This window comes from Dermacentor andersoni, chromosome 5, assembly GCF_023375885.2.
Source record: "Dermacentor andersoni chromosome 5, qqDerAnde1_hic_scaffold, whole genome shotgun sequence".
Taxonomy (NCBI): domain Eukaryota; kingdom Metazoa; phylum Arthropoda; class Arachnida; order Ixodida; family Ixodidae; genus Dermacentor; species Dermacentor andersoni.
This window is the reverse complement of record NC_092818.1, coordinates 46,350,077-46,367,568: the sequence shown is the minus strand read 5'-3', so window position 1 is coordinate 46,367,568 and position 17,492 is coordinate 46,350,077. Positions and strand designations below refer to the sequence as shown.

General features: G+C 47.8%; 1 protein-coding gene across 1 annotated transcript in view; it reads right to left on the bottom strand.

Annotated features, from left to right (window-relative positions):
- Positions 1–220: 220 nt before the first annotated feature.
- Positions 221–17,492, bottom strand: part of LOC126530367 (sodium-dependent phosphate transport protein 2B-like) — a 33,156-nt gene continuing 15,884 nt past the window's right edge. Inside the window, exons 5-7 of the mRNA XM_072288074.1 lie at positions 14,240–14,574; positions 11,346–11,547; positions 221–974 (exon numbers count right to left, since the gene is read on the bottom strand). Coding sequence (XP_072144175.1) covers positions 771–974; positions 11,346–11,547; positions 14,240–14,574 — 741 coding nt within the window. The 3' untranslated portion in view covers positions 221–770. The remainder of the gene's footprint in view (positions 975–11,345; positions 11,548–14,239; positions 14,575–17,492) is intronic.

The following is a 17,492-nucleotide window of genomic DNA, read 5'->3' as shown; positions in this document are numbered from 1 at the left end:
CTTCTCAAGTCAAACCCCACCCCCCAAGCTTTGGCCACTGGGCAGTTGTCATAATATTGCCGAACTGAAAAGAACGCTACGTAGGTTAAGTTCCTTGTATTTATACTAAGTATTTCCCAACAATACATATCTTTTTACCGTCAAATAAGAGGGCCAAGCGCATGGTCAATGTGTTTTCAGCGTGCAAAAGTAGTAAGAACAAGCAGACAAGCCGTGAGCTGCTACAAAGGTATCGTTTATATTTATTACCGCTGCGATGTATACAATCAGATAAAGCTCGCGTTATTACAATAGCAGAATATATCGTGTCTTATTGCAGCCTTCATTTAAACAGCTGCTGCACGAACTCGACGGGAAAGCATCGAGAGTGGATGCCGAAAAAACCGCGGGTGTTTGTGGAACGTACCTCGTCTTGACAGCTTACTTCGTCTATAATCGCTTTCCTTTTTGCAGCTGTTGAACGAAGGGACAATACGAAGCATCAATCTCTTTCCAAGCCACTTTGCCAGCGTTTCGTCTAGTGTGGACTCACGTTAGCATGAGACTCGGAAACAAGTGGCGCAACGCTTACGTGGAGGCTAAGGAGCCTTCAAACACGCGCCTGTTTGAACGTGTGTTTGCGTGAAGCCTTCCCCGTAATGACGACTTAAAAAAAAAAACTTTCTGCCTGTCATATCATTCGACGATAAGCAATCTGCTGTTATTAAATCAGGGTGCGCACACTGAGCGGGTCTAGAAACGTGCCCACACGCAAACAGGAGGGGGCGGCTCTACGGAGAATCGTTGAGACCTTCGACGGGAAGGTTCGCGTGAGGTTCGGAGATGAAGGACATCTCATTGAGGAAGACCTGGCAGAAAGGCACGCGCTCCAAGTGGCGCTTGAAGAAGCGGTCTATGGGCGCCAGCGAGTGCATCCACTGGGGCAGGAAGTCCCAATTTTGGAGCAGCACAGGCAGCAGGTCCGGCCATTTATCCTGGAGCAGCAATCGAAAAAGAGGATGGTAAACCGCGCGGGTGAATTTCAATCAATCAATCAATTTATTTTCGCCTATTTTAATAGACAGAGGAGGGTGGATTAAAGCTACCGTTATAGAGTGCAGGGGTAGTACAGGCTGCAGAGAGGGGGCGGGGGGCTTTTCATGCGATAAAATGAAACGTGATTTAAAGAGCAAAAACAATAAAAGCATATTGGCACTCTTTAACCTACAATGCCATGTACACACAAACGTGCACCATAGAACTGCTTCCTGAATATTGTTGTGTCAGATTCTGTACCGATTTCAATCATGCGCCTACAAACTACTATTACTTTAACATTTTCCCCAAACACCACATCACCAACGGCCGTGGTAGCTTAGTGGCTGTAGCTCTGTGCTGCTGAGCTCGAGTTTGCGGGCTCAAGCCCCGTCGTGGTGGCCGCACTTCGATAGGGACGAAATGCAAAAACGCTCGTTGTGCTCACACTTATAGGTGCATGTTAAAGAACCCCAGGGGGCCAAAATTAATCCGGAGACATCCACTGCGGCGCACCGAATAATCATGTGTTTTTGGCACATACAGCACCAGAACATAATTTCTTAACACAGTACCAGAAAAAAATATATCGCAAAAGAACTTTATGCTGTGCTCATTCTTTACTAAACAGGCACATTCATATCTCTGTCGACGAAACGTACTTTCAGTGAACTTTCAGAATGTCGCAAATTCTTTTTGTACCGCTACGTAACTCACCGCCGTGCGTCGTTAGTATTTATTATATTAAAATGTTCCTCTAGTGTATTACGTGTCTGCATGCATTGCATTATGTTGCTTTTGTAAAAAATTCAGCATGTGTCATAAATTCTTAAAATCGTGGAACCCTGTTATGAAGATCTAAGCTGCATGCTCACCGTGTCTACTTTTGTCACCTTCGTTTACATGATGCTGTGGCACTGTTACACTGAAAACACCTGAACTCTTTTTCGCAAAGTTATCACGTGAGGCGTAACGGGGACTTTCAGCCACTACGTGCACCTGCGAATCATGTTAGCTCAATTACTTCGGGGAAACAACATTGCGCCAATTAAAAGAAAAAAAAAATCATCGAAAAAGAAGTTGGCAGCTTCACCTGAAGGACAAAACACTTACTGCGGTAGCAAGGTTTAGCGTTGCCGCTTAAAATTTTCGGACGCTGTTTTTAACTATGTGCGGGTCCGACTAACAGGGACGCGACATATGCGCGTGAGCCGAAATTTCTGGCACCCTTGAGAGTTTCAACACTCCGTGAAGGGCCTGGAATCACGTTGCACCCGCTACACTGCCCGTAAAGAGCAGCGCCTGTAAAATGACATCGCTCTCGGGTTTAAACACTGAAATTGCTTGGCGCTTTAGATGTTTGATAGTCTAAAGAGATTTAAAATAAAAGGCGCGCGCTTTGAATGTCATGTTCACAGGACATTTGTTTTTCAGGGCTGCCGTTCTAAAATTCTCAGCAATAACTTGTTCAAATACGTAAGACCTAATATGAGCAACTTTGGTGATTGAATAGTGTAGCAACATAACCCGCATATACGGCAGCGATAAGCATACATCACACGCATACCTAATTATCTTCGGAGCCCCACCGCAACGCCGACAGCGATACTGATGACGACGGCGAAAATTCGCTTGTAGTTTGAAGTTTATTGAATACTTCGTGCAGATAACAGTGTCCATATAAATGCTGTCGCAATAAATTATTTGTGTACTACCCTCTGTGCTAAAGCTGATAGATTCATACAATGCCGCTTCTCTTTCGAACCCATAAAGAGAGCAATAATAGAGAGAGGTTTACATTAGCGGAAGAAAGCACTTTGCGCAACCAGGAACGCAAGGCTCGGGTGGTGCTGTTGCCCAAGAGAAACGCAAGGCTCCTGCGTCCTCTAATCTAAACCTCTCAGATAAAGTTTGCAACCGCTAAGTTGCGTCCTTCTTGGTACGACATATTTTCTAGTGTATAACGTAGAAATTTCGAAGAGCAGCGGACAGCAGAGGAGGCATACACAAGCGCTTTCCGCTGATCTTGCCTAATTCATACACAAATGAATTCGGAAATATTGACTTTTGGTCATCCGCAGTGTAGAGACGTATGTCCTCGGCGGAGTAAGAGTAGCAGGGTCATAACGATGGCACGGGAAAGAATAATCATCGGTATGCTAGGCCTTCGGTTTCTTTATATGTTAGTTAACAAACTAAACTTTATAGTAAGCTTTTGTTTGGGGCCAACTCCAAATTCCCTAGAGCTAAATACAGGTAAACCGCAGAAACGCTTTTATGCGACAACCGTTGGACGACTACAAGTGAAATATATTAAATTCAATTGAGAAAGTTGAACCATAGCAACTTTAGGAAGCACAGTTTTGGTATAAGACCCCTCGAATATTTCACGAAAGTTGTCGAAAACCGAAAAGTCTGAATAAAGAAATAATAGCACGAAGTTAACCAAGACCGCACCAAAATTACATATCGCAGTTCTGCAAGTTGCGTTTGTTGGAGCATCTCATGTGGACAAATGGCATATAAGAATTTAAAGCTTACGTTACATTCCTGCCATGCTCACGAGGGTTTCACGGTATGCATACTGAGAAACGAGTGCCATATTTCAAAGTGATGTATAATGCATCGCTTTCGTCCACATTAGAATTCTTAATACGTTCTGTTCAGAATATCCATATTCGATTTTGGGTATGGCTATTTCTGACTGTCTTGGAGTTGAAAACTTCGTTCTTGATTTTTTTTAATCATGCGATTTTCACAAATTTTCCTAAAATGAGCGCGCAATGTATTTTAACAGAACAGCTTTTCTACAACCAGTTTCGGTTTGGCTTCTACGATGTCGTTACGCAGCTCGTGGTAACGTGAGGGCAGCACAACGCGACGTCTTGACACTTGTTCGCCTCCTATGGCGCTACTCGCTCTGAGGGCCGGTGTCGCAGCATAGCAGACGACCCGGCGAATGGTGACACGTCGTGATGTCCTCCTGCCACGTGACCACCACTTCAGTCATGACATCATGGTAGAAGTGCAACCAAAACTGGCTGTACAAAAAGCTATCATGCTAAAGTATTTAAGACACTGTGAGGCTTGCAAGTATTTTTTTCTAGTATTTACAAATCTCGGACTTTCACTTAACCATATAATCAATATACTAAATTTTCATCTTAATACGCCTTGAGCATTAGCTCGGGGTCTACTCCGATGCCGCTTTTGAAACATGTAAAATGCACAAATTATTTTATGAGACAACCCAACGGCCGCTATAAATGACATTTGTTCTATATTAAAGCGAATCTTTAAAGCGAATTCTAGTAACTGCAACAAACGGAATTTTGGTTTATTGCATGGATTTATTTATAAATGTTCCCAAATATCGGTAAGCTTTAAAAAACGAATGCCGAAGTTTGCAAATTTGCATCTTTGCACCGAAAAGAGATATCGCAGTTTTGTCAACTGTATCCGTTACAGCATCTATAGCGCGAAAACTAGCTATTTTAATTTATAGCTCATGCAGATTTTTTGCAATGTTTACAAGCGTTTTCCATACGTCCAGCTAACAGATTAGCGATATATGTAACAGGGTCGCGAAACACATTTTATCCGCATTAGATGCATTATTAGGAACAATTTACATAATTGTAACATTGTCATGTTGAAATGACCATGTAGAAAACAGACGCAGAACTTTGAGTGACGACACTATTTATTGGACTTACTTGAGCCCACAAAAGCAAGTTACACTCAAAGCACAACGATAGCGGCAAACACAGTCGGCGATCGTATCAATCTTATCTGCGGGCAAGCGCGTCGGCTTTTGTGCATGAGTCGTCGAAGGCTCCAGAATAACCGCTGGTGTCCGCGTGTCTTTGAGAATGTACTACACAACTCGCGTCGTGCCTACAGTCAGATTACACAAGGTTCGGTGACAACAGACAACGGATTGCACCATCGATAACATTCGAGAAACTTCCGATGCATGCAGGCGCGTCCTGAGCTGAGCGGTAACGTTCAACCTTTGTTAGCCGGTGAAAAAGCGGCCACCCGAGAAAGATAAACAAGTACGCGTGTCAATATTGCTACGGCACAATATGCGCGATCACGAAAGGCCAGCAGTGTGAAGACGACGACGACGATTAGAAGCTAGCGCGGGCTGTTGCCTCGTGGCCAAGCGCAGCGTATTTTCCTTGTAAATATATTTGTACATAGCTTTTCGTCTGCGTCTTCCTACGTAACATATCTGGTGGAGGTGGACGTTCCCTGTACCTCGTCACGGAGCTTCGCAGTGGACGGTACGTCGAGCCTTCCTTCATGGCTCCCGGCGACGACAACCCGACTCCGCCGGCTCCGACACCTGCTGCCACTTCGACGACCTACATCACTCTCCCCGCTCCCCGTGATCCTGGCGTATTCTCGGGCCAAGATGGGGAAGACGTCGATGACTGGATCAGCCTGTATGAACACGTCAGCCGCAATAACCGGTGGGACCCTACTATTATGCTCGCCAACGTAGTCTTTTACCTCGGTGGCACACCTCGAGTGTGGTATCGCACGCACGAAGATGAGCTCACCAGTTGGGATTCACTTAAGACACAGCTTCGAGACTTGTTCGGCAACCCCTACGGTCAACAACTGGCCGCGCAGAAGGCGCTTTCCGGCCGTGTGCAGACGTCAACAGAGCCCTATGTCACGTACATTCAGGACGTCTTGGCTCTGTGCCGCAAAGTTGACACCCACATGACTGAGTCAGACAAGGTTTCCCACATCCTCAAAGGCATTGCCGATGACGCCTTCAACTTGCTCGTTTGCAACAACGTAGCGACGGTAGATGCTGTTATAAGAGAGTGCCGCCGCCTGGAACTCGCCAAAAGCCGACGTATTGACCAGCAGTTTGCCCGTCTGCCCAACACCCCAGCGACATCTTCCTGTGCCGACGCTCCTCGTCCCAACAACACTGCCGATGTTACCAGGATCGTCCGGCGTGAGATCGAGGCCGCCTATCCGGCTGCCTTCGACTCCAGTCCCACCAACACATCTGCAGTCACGGTCTCACTGATCCAGGCAGTTGTCCGCCAGGAGTTTGAAAACATGGGTCTTCACACCATCTGCTCGGCCCATCGCCCTAATACTGGAGTTCCCCGAGCCGGCCTACTTATACTGCCTACTCTCGCCCCTCAGGTGGCCCTTCTCGTCCCTATGCCGCACGCTCCGATAATGCCGCCACTGATTCTCCTGCAACGAACCGCCCCTATTCTCGTTCGCCTTCGCCCCAACGACGACAATCTCGCTCTCCCCAGCCCCGTCGCTCCTATTCGCCGACTCCCTTCGGACGCCGCTCCCAGCCGGAAAACTAGACGATGCAGCGCCTCGAGGTGACGCTGCATTGCTCCCTACGCCGCCAAATCCTCTACTGACTTTGCCCACTCATCTGAACCTTCTTGACGTGCAAGTCGACGGTGTTTCTGTGTCTGCTCTCATAGACACTGGGGCGCATTTGTCCGTAATGAGCGCTGACCTTCGTAACCGGCTCAAGAAAATTATCACGCCCGCCACGACGCCTGTTGTCCGTGTCGCCGATGGCGGAACAGCCCCCGTAATTGGTATGTGTACCGCCCGCGTCTCCTTCGCCGATCGCTCAACAATCGTGCTATTCACAGTCATCGCCCACTGTCCCCACGACATCATCCTCGGCTTAGACTTCCTTTCCGCACATTCTGCTCTCATCGATTGTTCCGCCAGTACTCTCCGCCTTGACCTGCCTGTTCTGGATCCTGCTGAACCACACCCCAGTCGCCTCAGTTCCGCCGACTTCGTTCGCTTGCCACCTTCGGCACTGACCTACGTTGACCTAGTGTCATCCCCACCAGTCCCCGACGGTCACTACATCGCGGCTCCTATGCAAGACGTCCTCCTTACACATGGGATCACAGTACCCCGTACAGTTTTATCTATTACGGCGAATTGCGTCTGCCTGCCAGTGGTCAACTTTGGCTTGACGACACAAGTGCTGCCACGTGGGATGTCTTTGGCCCAGCTTTGTTCATTCGAGGATCACTCAGTAGCATCCATTGCAGTAGACGACACTTCATCCGATACTCCTCTACCATCGCAGTCGGCAAATTGTACCATCGCTGACTTACGGAAAATGATTGCCCCCGACTTGCCCTCCGAGCACGCTCGTGAACTCTACCGCGTTCTGTTTTCCTACCACGATATTTTTGACTTTAACGATCGTCCTTTAGCCCGAACTACAGCTGTCAAACATCGCATTAATACCGGCGATGCCCCTCCTATTCATCGCCGCCCGTATCGAGTGTCACCAGCTGAGCGTCAAGTTATTCACGCAGAAGTTCGCAAAATGCTTGCCAAGAACATTATTGAACCATCATATAGTCCATGGGCGTCACCTGTAGTACTGGTCAAAAAGAAGGATGGCTCATGGCGCTTTTGCGTGGATTATCGGCACCTTAACAGGGTTACCAAAAAGGACGTGTATCCCCTACCTCGGATTGATGACGCCCTTGACTGCCTCCACGGTGCTCGCTATTTCTCTTCTATTGACCTTCGCTCCGGCTACTGGCAGATTGCCGTGGACGATCTCGACCGCGAGAAGACTGCTTTTGTCACACCCGACGGTCTTTATCAATTCAAAGTGATGCCGTTTGGTCTATGTAACGCCCCTGCCACTTTTGAACGCATGATGGACTCCCTTCTTCACGGTTTCAAATGGTCCACGTGCCTGTGCTACTTGGACGACGTTATCGTATTCTCCCCAACGTTCGCTACGCACCTCGAGCGCCTCTCAGCAGTCCTGGACGTTTTTCGGCGAGCCGGTCTGCAACTCAACGCATCGAAGTGCCAATTCGGCCGTCGCCAGATTACCGTCCTTGGACATCTCGTTGACGCGAACGGAGTGCAACCGGACCCAGGCAAGATCCATGCTGTTACGCACTTCCCTGTTCCGAAGTGTGTCAAGGATGTGCGCAGCTTCATCGGCCTTTGTTCGTACTTCCGCCGTTTCGTGAGAAATTTCGCCGCCATAGCACGACCACTAACCGACCTTTTGAAAAAAGACGCTCCTTTCCAGTGGGGCGATAACGAGGCCTCTGCATTCTCTCATCTAATCGACATTCTCACAACGCCTCCCGTTTTGGCCCATTTCGATCCTTCTGCGCCTACCGAAGTCCGTACTGATGCCAGCGGTCACGGAATTGGAGCAGTACTGGCACAACGCCAGCGTGGCCACGACCGTGTTATCGCTTACGCCAGCAGGCTCCTCTCACCCGCGGAGCGCAACTATTCCATCACTGAGCGTGAGTGTCTGGCCCTAGTTTGGGCGGTTGCGAAATTCCGCCCATACTTATATGGCCGATCCTTTTCCGTTGTCACAGACCATCACGCGCTTTGCTGGTTATGCTCACTGAAAGATCCTACAGGAAGACTTGGTCGCTGGGCCTTACGCCTCCAAGAATATTCGTATACTGTCACCTATAAATCTGGCCGACTGCACAAGGACGCTGACTGCCTGTCTCGCTACCCGGTCGACGAGCCTGACGACGCCGTCAGTAGTAGGGCCAACGGCATTTTCTCTGTCTCTGCCTTCGGTAACATCGCCGATGAGCAGTACCGAGACCTATCGCTGCGAGCACTTATCGAGCGTCTGCGCTCTACACCTACCGACGCATCCGTTCGCCGATATGTCCTCCAGGGTGGCATTCTGTATCGAAGGAACTTCCTCCCTGACGGCTCTGACCTTCTTCTTGTCGTGCCAAAACAGCTACGACAGACTGTGCTCTTTGAGATGCATGACGCACCCACTTCAGGACATCTTGGGGTAACCCGCACGTACGACCGCGTCCGCCGCCGCTTCTATTGGCCTGGTCTCGCTCGCTCCGTTCGACGCTATGTTGCTGCCTGTGATCCCTGCCAGCGTCGGAAGACACCTCAGGTGCTACCTGCCGGTCATCTCCAGCCGATCACCGTCCCTGTGGAACCGTTCTTTCGTGTTGGATTAGACCTGCTCGGTCCCTTTCCCACGTCATCTTCTGGGAACAAATGGGTAGCCGTCGCGACTGATTACGCCACCCGATACGCTATCACTCGGGCTCTCCCTACCAGCTGCGCCACTGACGTCGCGGACTTTCTCTTGCGTGACATTATCTTGCTTCATGGCGCCCCGCGACAACTGCTTACTGACCGTGGTCGAAACTTCCTCTCGAAAGTTATCGCTGACATTGTGCGTTCCTGCTCCATTCAACACAAACTGACTACTTCATACCATCCTCAAACCAATGGCCTGACAGAGCGGTTAAACCGTACTCTTACCGATATGCTGGCCAAGTACGTTTCCAAGGACCACCACGACTGGGACATTGCCCTTCCTTACGTAACATTTGCGTACAATTCTTCCCGGCACGACACCGCCGGATTTTCTCCCTTTTATCTACTGTACGGTCGCGAACCTACCTTGCCCCTAGACACGGCACTTCCTCCTGCTGCGGTCTCAACAAGCGAGTATGCGCGCGACGCCATCGCCCTCGCTGACCATGCACGCCAGCTTGCCCGTGCTCGACTGACGGCCTCACAGACCACTCAGCAGTGTCAGTACAACGCCCGCCATCGTGACGTACAGTTTTCACCTGGTGCGCTCGTGCTCCTGTGGTCGCCCTCTCGTCACGTCGGACTTTCAGAGAAGCTCCTTTCGCGATACACAGGGCCCTACCGCGTGCTGCGCCAGGTGACGCCTGTGACTTACGAAATTGCTCCTGTGGCCTCAACCTCGTCCTCTCCTGTGGCATCTAGTGATGTCGTACACGTCAGTAGGCTCAAGGCCTACTACACTGCTTCCGAGTCCGATCTTTAGTCGCTCCGGGACGGCGCTTTTGCAGCCGGGGGTAGTGCTACGGCACAATATGCGCGATCACGAAAGGCCAGCAGTGTGAAGACGACGACGACGATTAGAAGCTAGCGCGGGCTGTTGCCTCTTGGCCAAGCGCAGCGTATTTTCCTTGTAAATATATTTGTACATAGCTTTTCGTCTGCGTCTTCCTACGTAACAATATCTTTTTGCTAGGTTTCAAATTTGTGCCAGCCCTGTTCTTGGAAACATTGTAACCTTTACGAATTTTTATGAAAAATGATCGCATGAATAACTATCTACTTAATAAAATTTCCAGATACTAACTTTCCTCGTAAATGCAACAAAACTCATCAATATCGGTGCAGTGGTTGTTGAGAAAAAAATAATTTATCTATTCATGTGTGTTTAGAAAGAAGCCCCCGACAAAAAGCTTCCTCTAAAGGGCAGATGTAACTCAGAAATTAACTTTTTATTTAGAGTAGAAATAACAGAGTAAGGTTATGTATTTATGGAGTTTAATCTCCTATTTTCGGATAAACTTCTGGTTCATCAAAGTGTTATTTATTTTCTGTAGTTGTCAAATTGGAAACAGCATGCTCTCTTGTGAAAATTTAAACGTTCCTATCATGACTAATAGAGTAATATAAAACTGCCTACTTTGTTTCTACATAGGGCCCTGATTAGAAGGAAGGTAAAAATATCAGTTTCACTTTGTTATAAAAAAGAAAATTATCTCAATTATCTTTTTGTAACATTTTTCGAGTGGTCTCCTAAAAATGCAGATAACAGACGTTATCAGAAATCGCCACCAAATGTTACATACTTCTGCAAACGGATGTGTAGAACTATCTAGGTATTATAATTTTTGGCAATCTTGGTTAAGTGTACTCGACAATGTTGAATGAATTCTGGCGTTTTGCGTGCCAAACAACTATTTTATTTTGAAGCACGCTGTAGTGGGGGAGGTAGTCCGGATTAATTTTGACCACCACGGGATCTTTAACGTGACCCAAGCGCAAGAGACAGGGACTTCGTTGCATTTCGCCCCCATGGAAATGCGGCCACCGCGGCCTGGATTTGATCCCACGACCTCGAACTTATCAGCGCCACACCATAGGCGCTAAGCCGTGGCGGCGCGCTGCTCGACAATGTTCTCAATAATGCCAAAGCAAAACAAGATTATTTTTTCATCTTCCTTGCAATCTGTGCTTCACGTGGAAGGTTGCAAGCTATTTTATAACACTCTCGTGGTTATTACACAAAGCCAGAACCTTCACAAGAGACCAAACTTTTTCACTTTACGGCGGCACAAAAAGAAATCTGAAAAGATTGATAAAATAAAAGAAACATGTTCTAAAATGGGAGAATAAACTCCACACAGGACATGAAATTTCATCCAGTTCGCTCGATTATTCATGAAAATTGATTCGTCAAGAAACCGGGTGAGAAACCACGCTGGCGACCGTGAACGTACCTGGAGCACGTTGATGAGCGTCGTGAGGATTACGCCGGCTATAACGACGACCGTGATGATGCTGAACGGCAAGTCGCCGAGCAGCGACAGCAGTAGCGCCGCCAGCGGAATGACGCAGAACATCAGCAGCAGGTAGAAGAGCACGAACCAGCGGTACTTGGCGCCCGTCTCGCCCAGCCGTCGCGCGATGAACAGCGGTACTCTGCGAGCAGCATTGCGCGCGCTGTGAGGCTCACTCTACTGGCGCAACCGGAAAGGCGGTCCTGCGGTTCCGACCCCGCCCACGGCGGGACGCGCCCGTTACTTTTGCACACAAGCCACGTCCGAAAAAATGCAGCGAGTTTCCCCTTTCCCCTTTGATATTAGTGTTCGTTGTGTGCTTAGATGAGGAAGCCACCGTTTGTGACTACGATAATTGAATCTGCCCCTGGGCTCACCACCATGCACATAAGCGATAAATGCTTGGACGGCTGGATGGACGAATGGAATTGATGAATGGTTCGGTGGATGGAATGGGTGATTGGATCGATGGATGGAATTGATGGATGGATGGATGGATGGATGGATGGATGGATGGATGGATGGATGGATGGATGGATGGATGGATGGATGGATGGATGGATGGATGGATGGATGGATGGATGGATGGATGGATGGATTGATGGACTATGCACTTTTGAGCTCGGCAAAGAAAAGATTGAATACGACAGGAATGCATAAGTCATCATGCATCATGCATGAGTCATCAGTCATCATGCAATTGCACTCTATGCGCCCATATGCTAAACAAACCACGCGTTTACGTCAACCTTCCGGTGTCTTCGGGTTTCGATGACCATACAATACAAAACTGTGCGATGGGGTACCATCGACCGTTTTCAGCAAATGCGGCCCGCGTTACGTGACTACCACGTTTGCGCGGGGGAGAAACAAACGTGGACCCGCCGTCTGTGCGTTCTGTAGTGTGTACGTTGCAGAGAAGCAAAACGAGGGATATCTCCGGTTGAGAGACGTTACCTACCAGACCGGAATACAGGCAGGCTTGTGGTATTGCATGCGCCGTAACGTTGTTCCAAGGGCAGATAATTCGGCGAGTTGTCCCAACTTTCTACCGAGGGGAAAAGGATTCAATCGTTTAACATAAATTCGCCTCTGTTGAGCGGTGGCCATGGCATTCTGCTGCTGAACACCGAGGTATGGGTTCGATTCCCGACCACACTTTCATGAGAGCGAAATGCAAGAAATGGTTCAGATGGACGTTAAAGAACCCTAACTTGGTAAAATTAAGCATGAGCCCTCTTCTTACGGCGTCACTCACCACCGACTCTCAAATGCAACTCACACTTCTGCGAATCAAATTTGACACTCAGTTCATTAATTTCGCATCTAGGGGCGTATATATATGGGTGATCATATTTAAGTTTTACAAATTTAAAAAAAAACCGCCTGTTGTGGATAACAACATTCTTGTCCTTGATTTGGATTATTCAAGGCGGACATTACACTTGCACGACAAATCTAAACAGATGATCAACTAACTGACGAAAACTGACTAAAGTTCTGAAGTACTTTACGACACATATTGAAATTTACGAATTGTAGCGCCTGGACAATGTGCCTGGAGAATGTGAGACATTATAGACCTTTAGTTTGTCAGCAAGCATGCTGCTCTTGTCGGGACACCAAGGTATACCGGAAGGTGGAGGCAGATGACGATAATTTATTGTCATCCCCTTTGAAACGGGGCGCTGACAAAAAGTCACATTGCCTGCTTTGTTAATCAGGTATGATGTACATGCTTTTTATTCTACCATTTTGTGTACATCTCCTTAAAGGGACCCTAAAGAGAAAAATGATTTCTTCTGCATCAGTAAATTGCCTTTCTACGACACCAGAAACACCACTCTTACCACGATAAGACGCTTGGTAAGCGAGAAAAAGCGCACAAACCAAAGAAGGGTGGCGACGCCTCCTTCAAGTTCCCGCACATGGTCGCTGTGACGTCATTGAGATTGATGGGCCGACTAATTATATATAGCGGTACATACTGACTGCATTGTGTTCCAAAGGAACCAAATATTCAACATGGCAAGTTTCGGAAACCTTTACTCAGTCAACGGGGTCCAAATGCGAAAACGTACTATGGAATCCCTGACGTCACACTGACGTACCGGCGTCGGGGTTTCGGCGCGACATTCAAATATTGATACTTCGACCTTCATTTTCTCATCTGCTATTCGAACTATTATTTTGAAATGCCTGCCTGCTGGGTTCTGAAACAATGCTTTATTAGACTAAACTGATTTATTGTTTCGCTTTAGTGTCCCTTTAACCTTTTTTTTTTTCATTTCCCCAAAACACATACCTGTAAGGGATCCGGCCTTATCAATATCTTCCCCGCTTTATCTTCACCGATACTCTAAACGATTCTTGCTTATCTAAACTGCGCACAGGTTGATGCTTCCATTCCCTTTAAATACGAGTAGCAACAACACTTGTAGCGCCATCTTGAAGCACATAATTTGACCAGAAAGAACACAACGCTATTGCAGTGACCTAGCATATTCCACTCGACTGCTGGTGTGAAGAGTCGGTAGTGACGTAATCACTAACATTACCGGCCTTTCATTTGTTGTCGACAAGAACACTCACTCAACACACGCACGCACGCACGCACGCATGCACGCACGCGCACACACACGCGCGCGCGCACACACACACACACACAAAGGTAAAAGAAACATTTGAAACGTGTTGTAGTTGTATAAGGCGTTCTACTGCTACCGGTTACGGCTGTCCACAGCTCTGTTAACCCACTATGTCCCGTGAAGGGTAATACGTTTGCGGACAAGGTAAATCTATCTACTGCGCAGTTACAGGGACGTGCGTGTGACCTGAAGAACGGCACCGGATAGAAGAGCAGGATGCCGATGACGTTGAAGAACGTGTGGCACAGGGCGATCTGCAGCGCGTTCTGCCGAGTGACGGGGTTGCCGGCCAGGGCAGCCACGAGTCCCGTGGCCGTGGTGCCCACGTTGGAGCCCAGCGTGAGCGGATACACGCGCTCCAGGTCGAGCATGCCGAGCGCCGCAAAGGGCAACAGCGCCGACGTGAACGCCGAGCTGCTCTGGAACACGAAAGTTATCAGGCAGCCCAACAGAAGGCACAGGTAGCCGACCAGCATCGACGCCGGGAAACTGTACTCGCGGTTCACGCACACCGTCAGCACCTGTGGACGAGAGATTACGATGTGGGCTGAAGAGGAAACCGTTGAAGGTGCGACTGTGTGGAGGTGAGGCGGTGACGGGCCGCAGCATGGCGCAGATCGAATGAAAGGGGCGCTGCTCACACACGAGCTCATTCGCGTCACCGTACTCTTCATCTGACATAGTATGTTATGCCCTTCACAAGAAGCGGTAACTTAGCTCCGACGACAAGAAAGGTGTGAGAATCTATTTGCACGTATAGAACGCATTGGAGCTAGGCAGAACTGTAAGCAACCCCAAATAGCAGCCGCTTGCGTAATTAGCCCGCTAGTTATGCGGGGTTTAGCAAATAGCTTTTGAACCAACGCCTTTTTCGACAAACCCAAGCGCAGTGTGCATAGCCGATAAGTCCGCAAACGCCCAAAAGCGTGGCTTAAAGCTGATAATCATTTCTTCAGTTAAAAGTGCAGTAAAGCTTTGTTCAGTCATCACGGATGATTATTTACCATGAAAAATGTATAAATCCTGCAGTTTCATGTGCCCAAACTACTATATGATTACGAGGGAAAACACGGGGAAGGCGGGAGATGAAAATCCAAGATGATTAGCCAAACTAGAATGAGGTAAAAGCGGGAGCCAACGTTTCGACAAGTGGACTTGTCTTTTTCAAGGCGGCATATGCTTTCCTTGGCACAGTACATATAGAGAGGGTTCTTCTAAAGGCGAGAGGGGGTAAGGCGGGTGGGTACGACAACGACCGAAGGTGTGTTAGCGACGAGGGTGCGGAATTGAGATTAAAGGGGTGCTATGCACAAGGCCGGCGACACGGCCGTGTGTCAGCCGGCGTGTCAACGGTCGTGTGTGTGCACAGCACCCCTCTATTATCTGCTTCGCTGGAGGTCGTGGCCTATTGCCTCTCTGAAAGAGATAATAAAAGGAGCGGCAGAAAACGGTGCTCGTTAAAAAAAGAATACTGAAATGGAATAAATATATAAAAAATTACATTATTGGGTTTTACGTGCCAAAACTGCTTTCTTATTATGAGGCACGGCGTAGTGGAGGACTCCGGAAATTTCTACCACCTGGGGTTCTTTAACGTGCACCTAAATCTAAGTACACGGGTGTTTTCGCATTTCGCCCCCATCGAAATGCAGCCGCCGTGGCCGGGATTCGATCCCGCGACCTCGTGCTCAGCAGCCCAACACCATAGCCACTGAGCAACCACGGCGGGTTAATAAATATATAAATAAATAGAAAAACGAAAGGGAGGGAAAACACACTAAGCAACCGAATGTTAATAACTAAGTGTTGTTGCCTATAACTTGAAATTTCGCATAGCGAACAGATTCTAAAGCCTCCTTTGAAACGCTTATGCCTATCGGTTGCAATGTCTTGAACTTATGGATAAGGTATGATCCTCTGTATTTCTATTCTCGTTCAGAACGGAAATTTGACTCTAATATGTGCAGCTTAAGTTCACCAAAGTTATGGCCTGCTTGGTTGAAATGCTCGGCAACGGCTTTGAGATGCTTTTTAGCTGTGTCCGCGCGATGTCCGTTTAATCTGACCTTCATTGATTGTCCCGTTTCATCGATATTTTGTTTCTTACAGAAGAAACATTCTAGCATATAAATCACATCGGAACTAGTGCAAGTACAGCTAGTTTTCACTTCGTCTGTATAACTATTTGCAGCGCTTTTAATTTTAAGGGCACTCTGAAGGTGCCTGCAGGTATTGCACGTAGGGCGACAACGTGCTTTCATTACGGGGGAATATGTTGGCTCACTTTTGCAACATGTCTTTAAAGTTTCTGTCGCGATGATATGTAACACTTGGTACATCCGGGAACGCTTTTCTCAGACGCTCGTTACTTGATAATATTGGGTGGTATTTTCTAGGATGTTGTTTATGTTCGGGAGGGCATTAGAATATTTTGTTATAATATCTGGCGGTCTGTCAGATTCTGGTCTAGGCTGTTTCTTAGCTAATTCCGACTGCCTCTCCAATTTTGACGCGACGTCATAAGCTCTGTCGAGAGCACCTTGTGGATAGTTTCCTTCTGCTAGCGTGGCTTTAAGTTCATTCATTTGGCGGATGTAATCGTTAGCTTCGCTGCAGATTTTTCTTATTCGTTTCGCTTGTCCGAGAAAAATTCCGTACTTGCAGTTTCGCGGGTTGTAGTCTAAATATTGCTGGCTATCCGTAGGCTTCCCGCAAAGTGTCATTCTCAGTTTTCTGTTTTCTATGTAGACCACGTCGTGTCGAGGAAGTTGATTTCACTAGGAGAGTGGTGAGCAGTAAATTATTTTTGGAGGCCAATGCAGTACTCAACAAAGTTGACGGTTTTGAATAGCTTAAATAGCTGAAAGGTCATCAGCGGCTTTCAGTCGTCAGAAGGAATGAAGAGTGTCGATTTGCTGACAAAATGTTGTTTTAATACTCTGGTGAAAGCGATTGAAATGGCTAATGAAGTCGGTTAACGCGCTTGTACCATGCTCCCATATTATAAGTATGTCGTCAATGTAACGCAGATAGGTGTGGGGTTTTAAAGGGCAGGATTTCAACAGGCCTGCTTGAAGCTGTCCCATGAAAATGTTCGCATACGTGGGAGCGAATAGTGTTCCTATGCTAGTGCCAAAAGTTTGCAGGTAGTGAATAGAACGAATTCGAAATAGTTGAGCGTGAGAACTAACCTAGGAGTGACAGGTAAACTTCAGGAGCGTGCGCTTGTGGATTGAATGCGAGTGATTTCGATAGGGCTTCAATTCCTTGACTCATGCGTATGTTATTGTAAAGGGCAGATACATCCAAAGTGACTAAAATAGCGCGGTCGGAAAGGATTTGGCTGGCGTTGATGCCATCGATAATTCGAAGAAAGTGCGGCGTGTCTTGAACAAAAGATGGGAGGGTGGTGCGGATGTTTGACAAATGGTGACTAAAG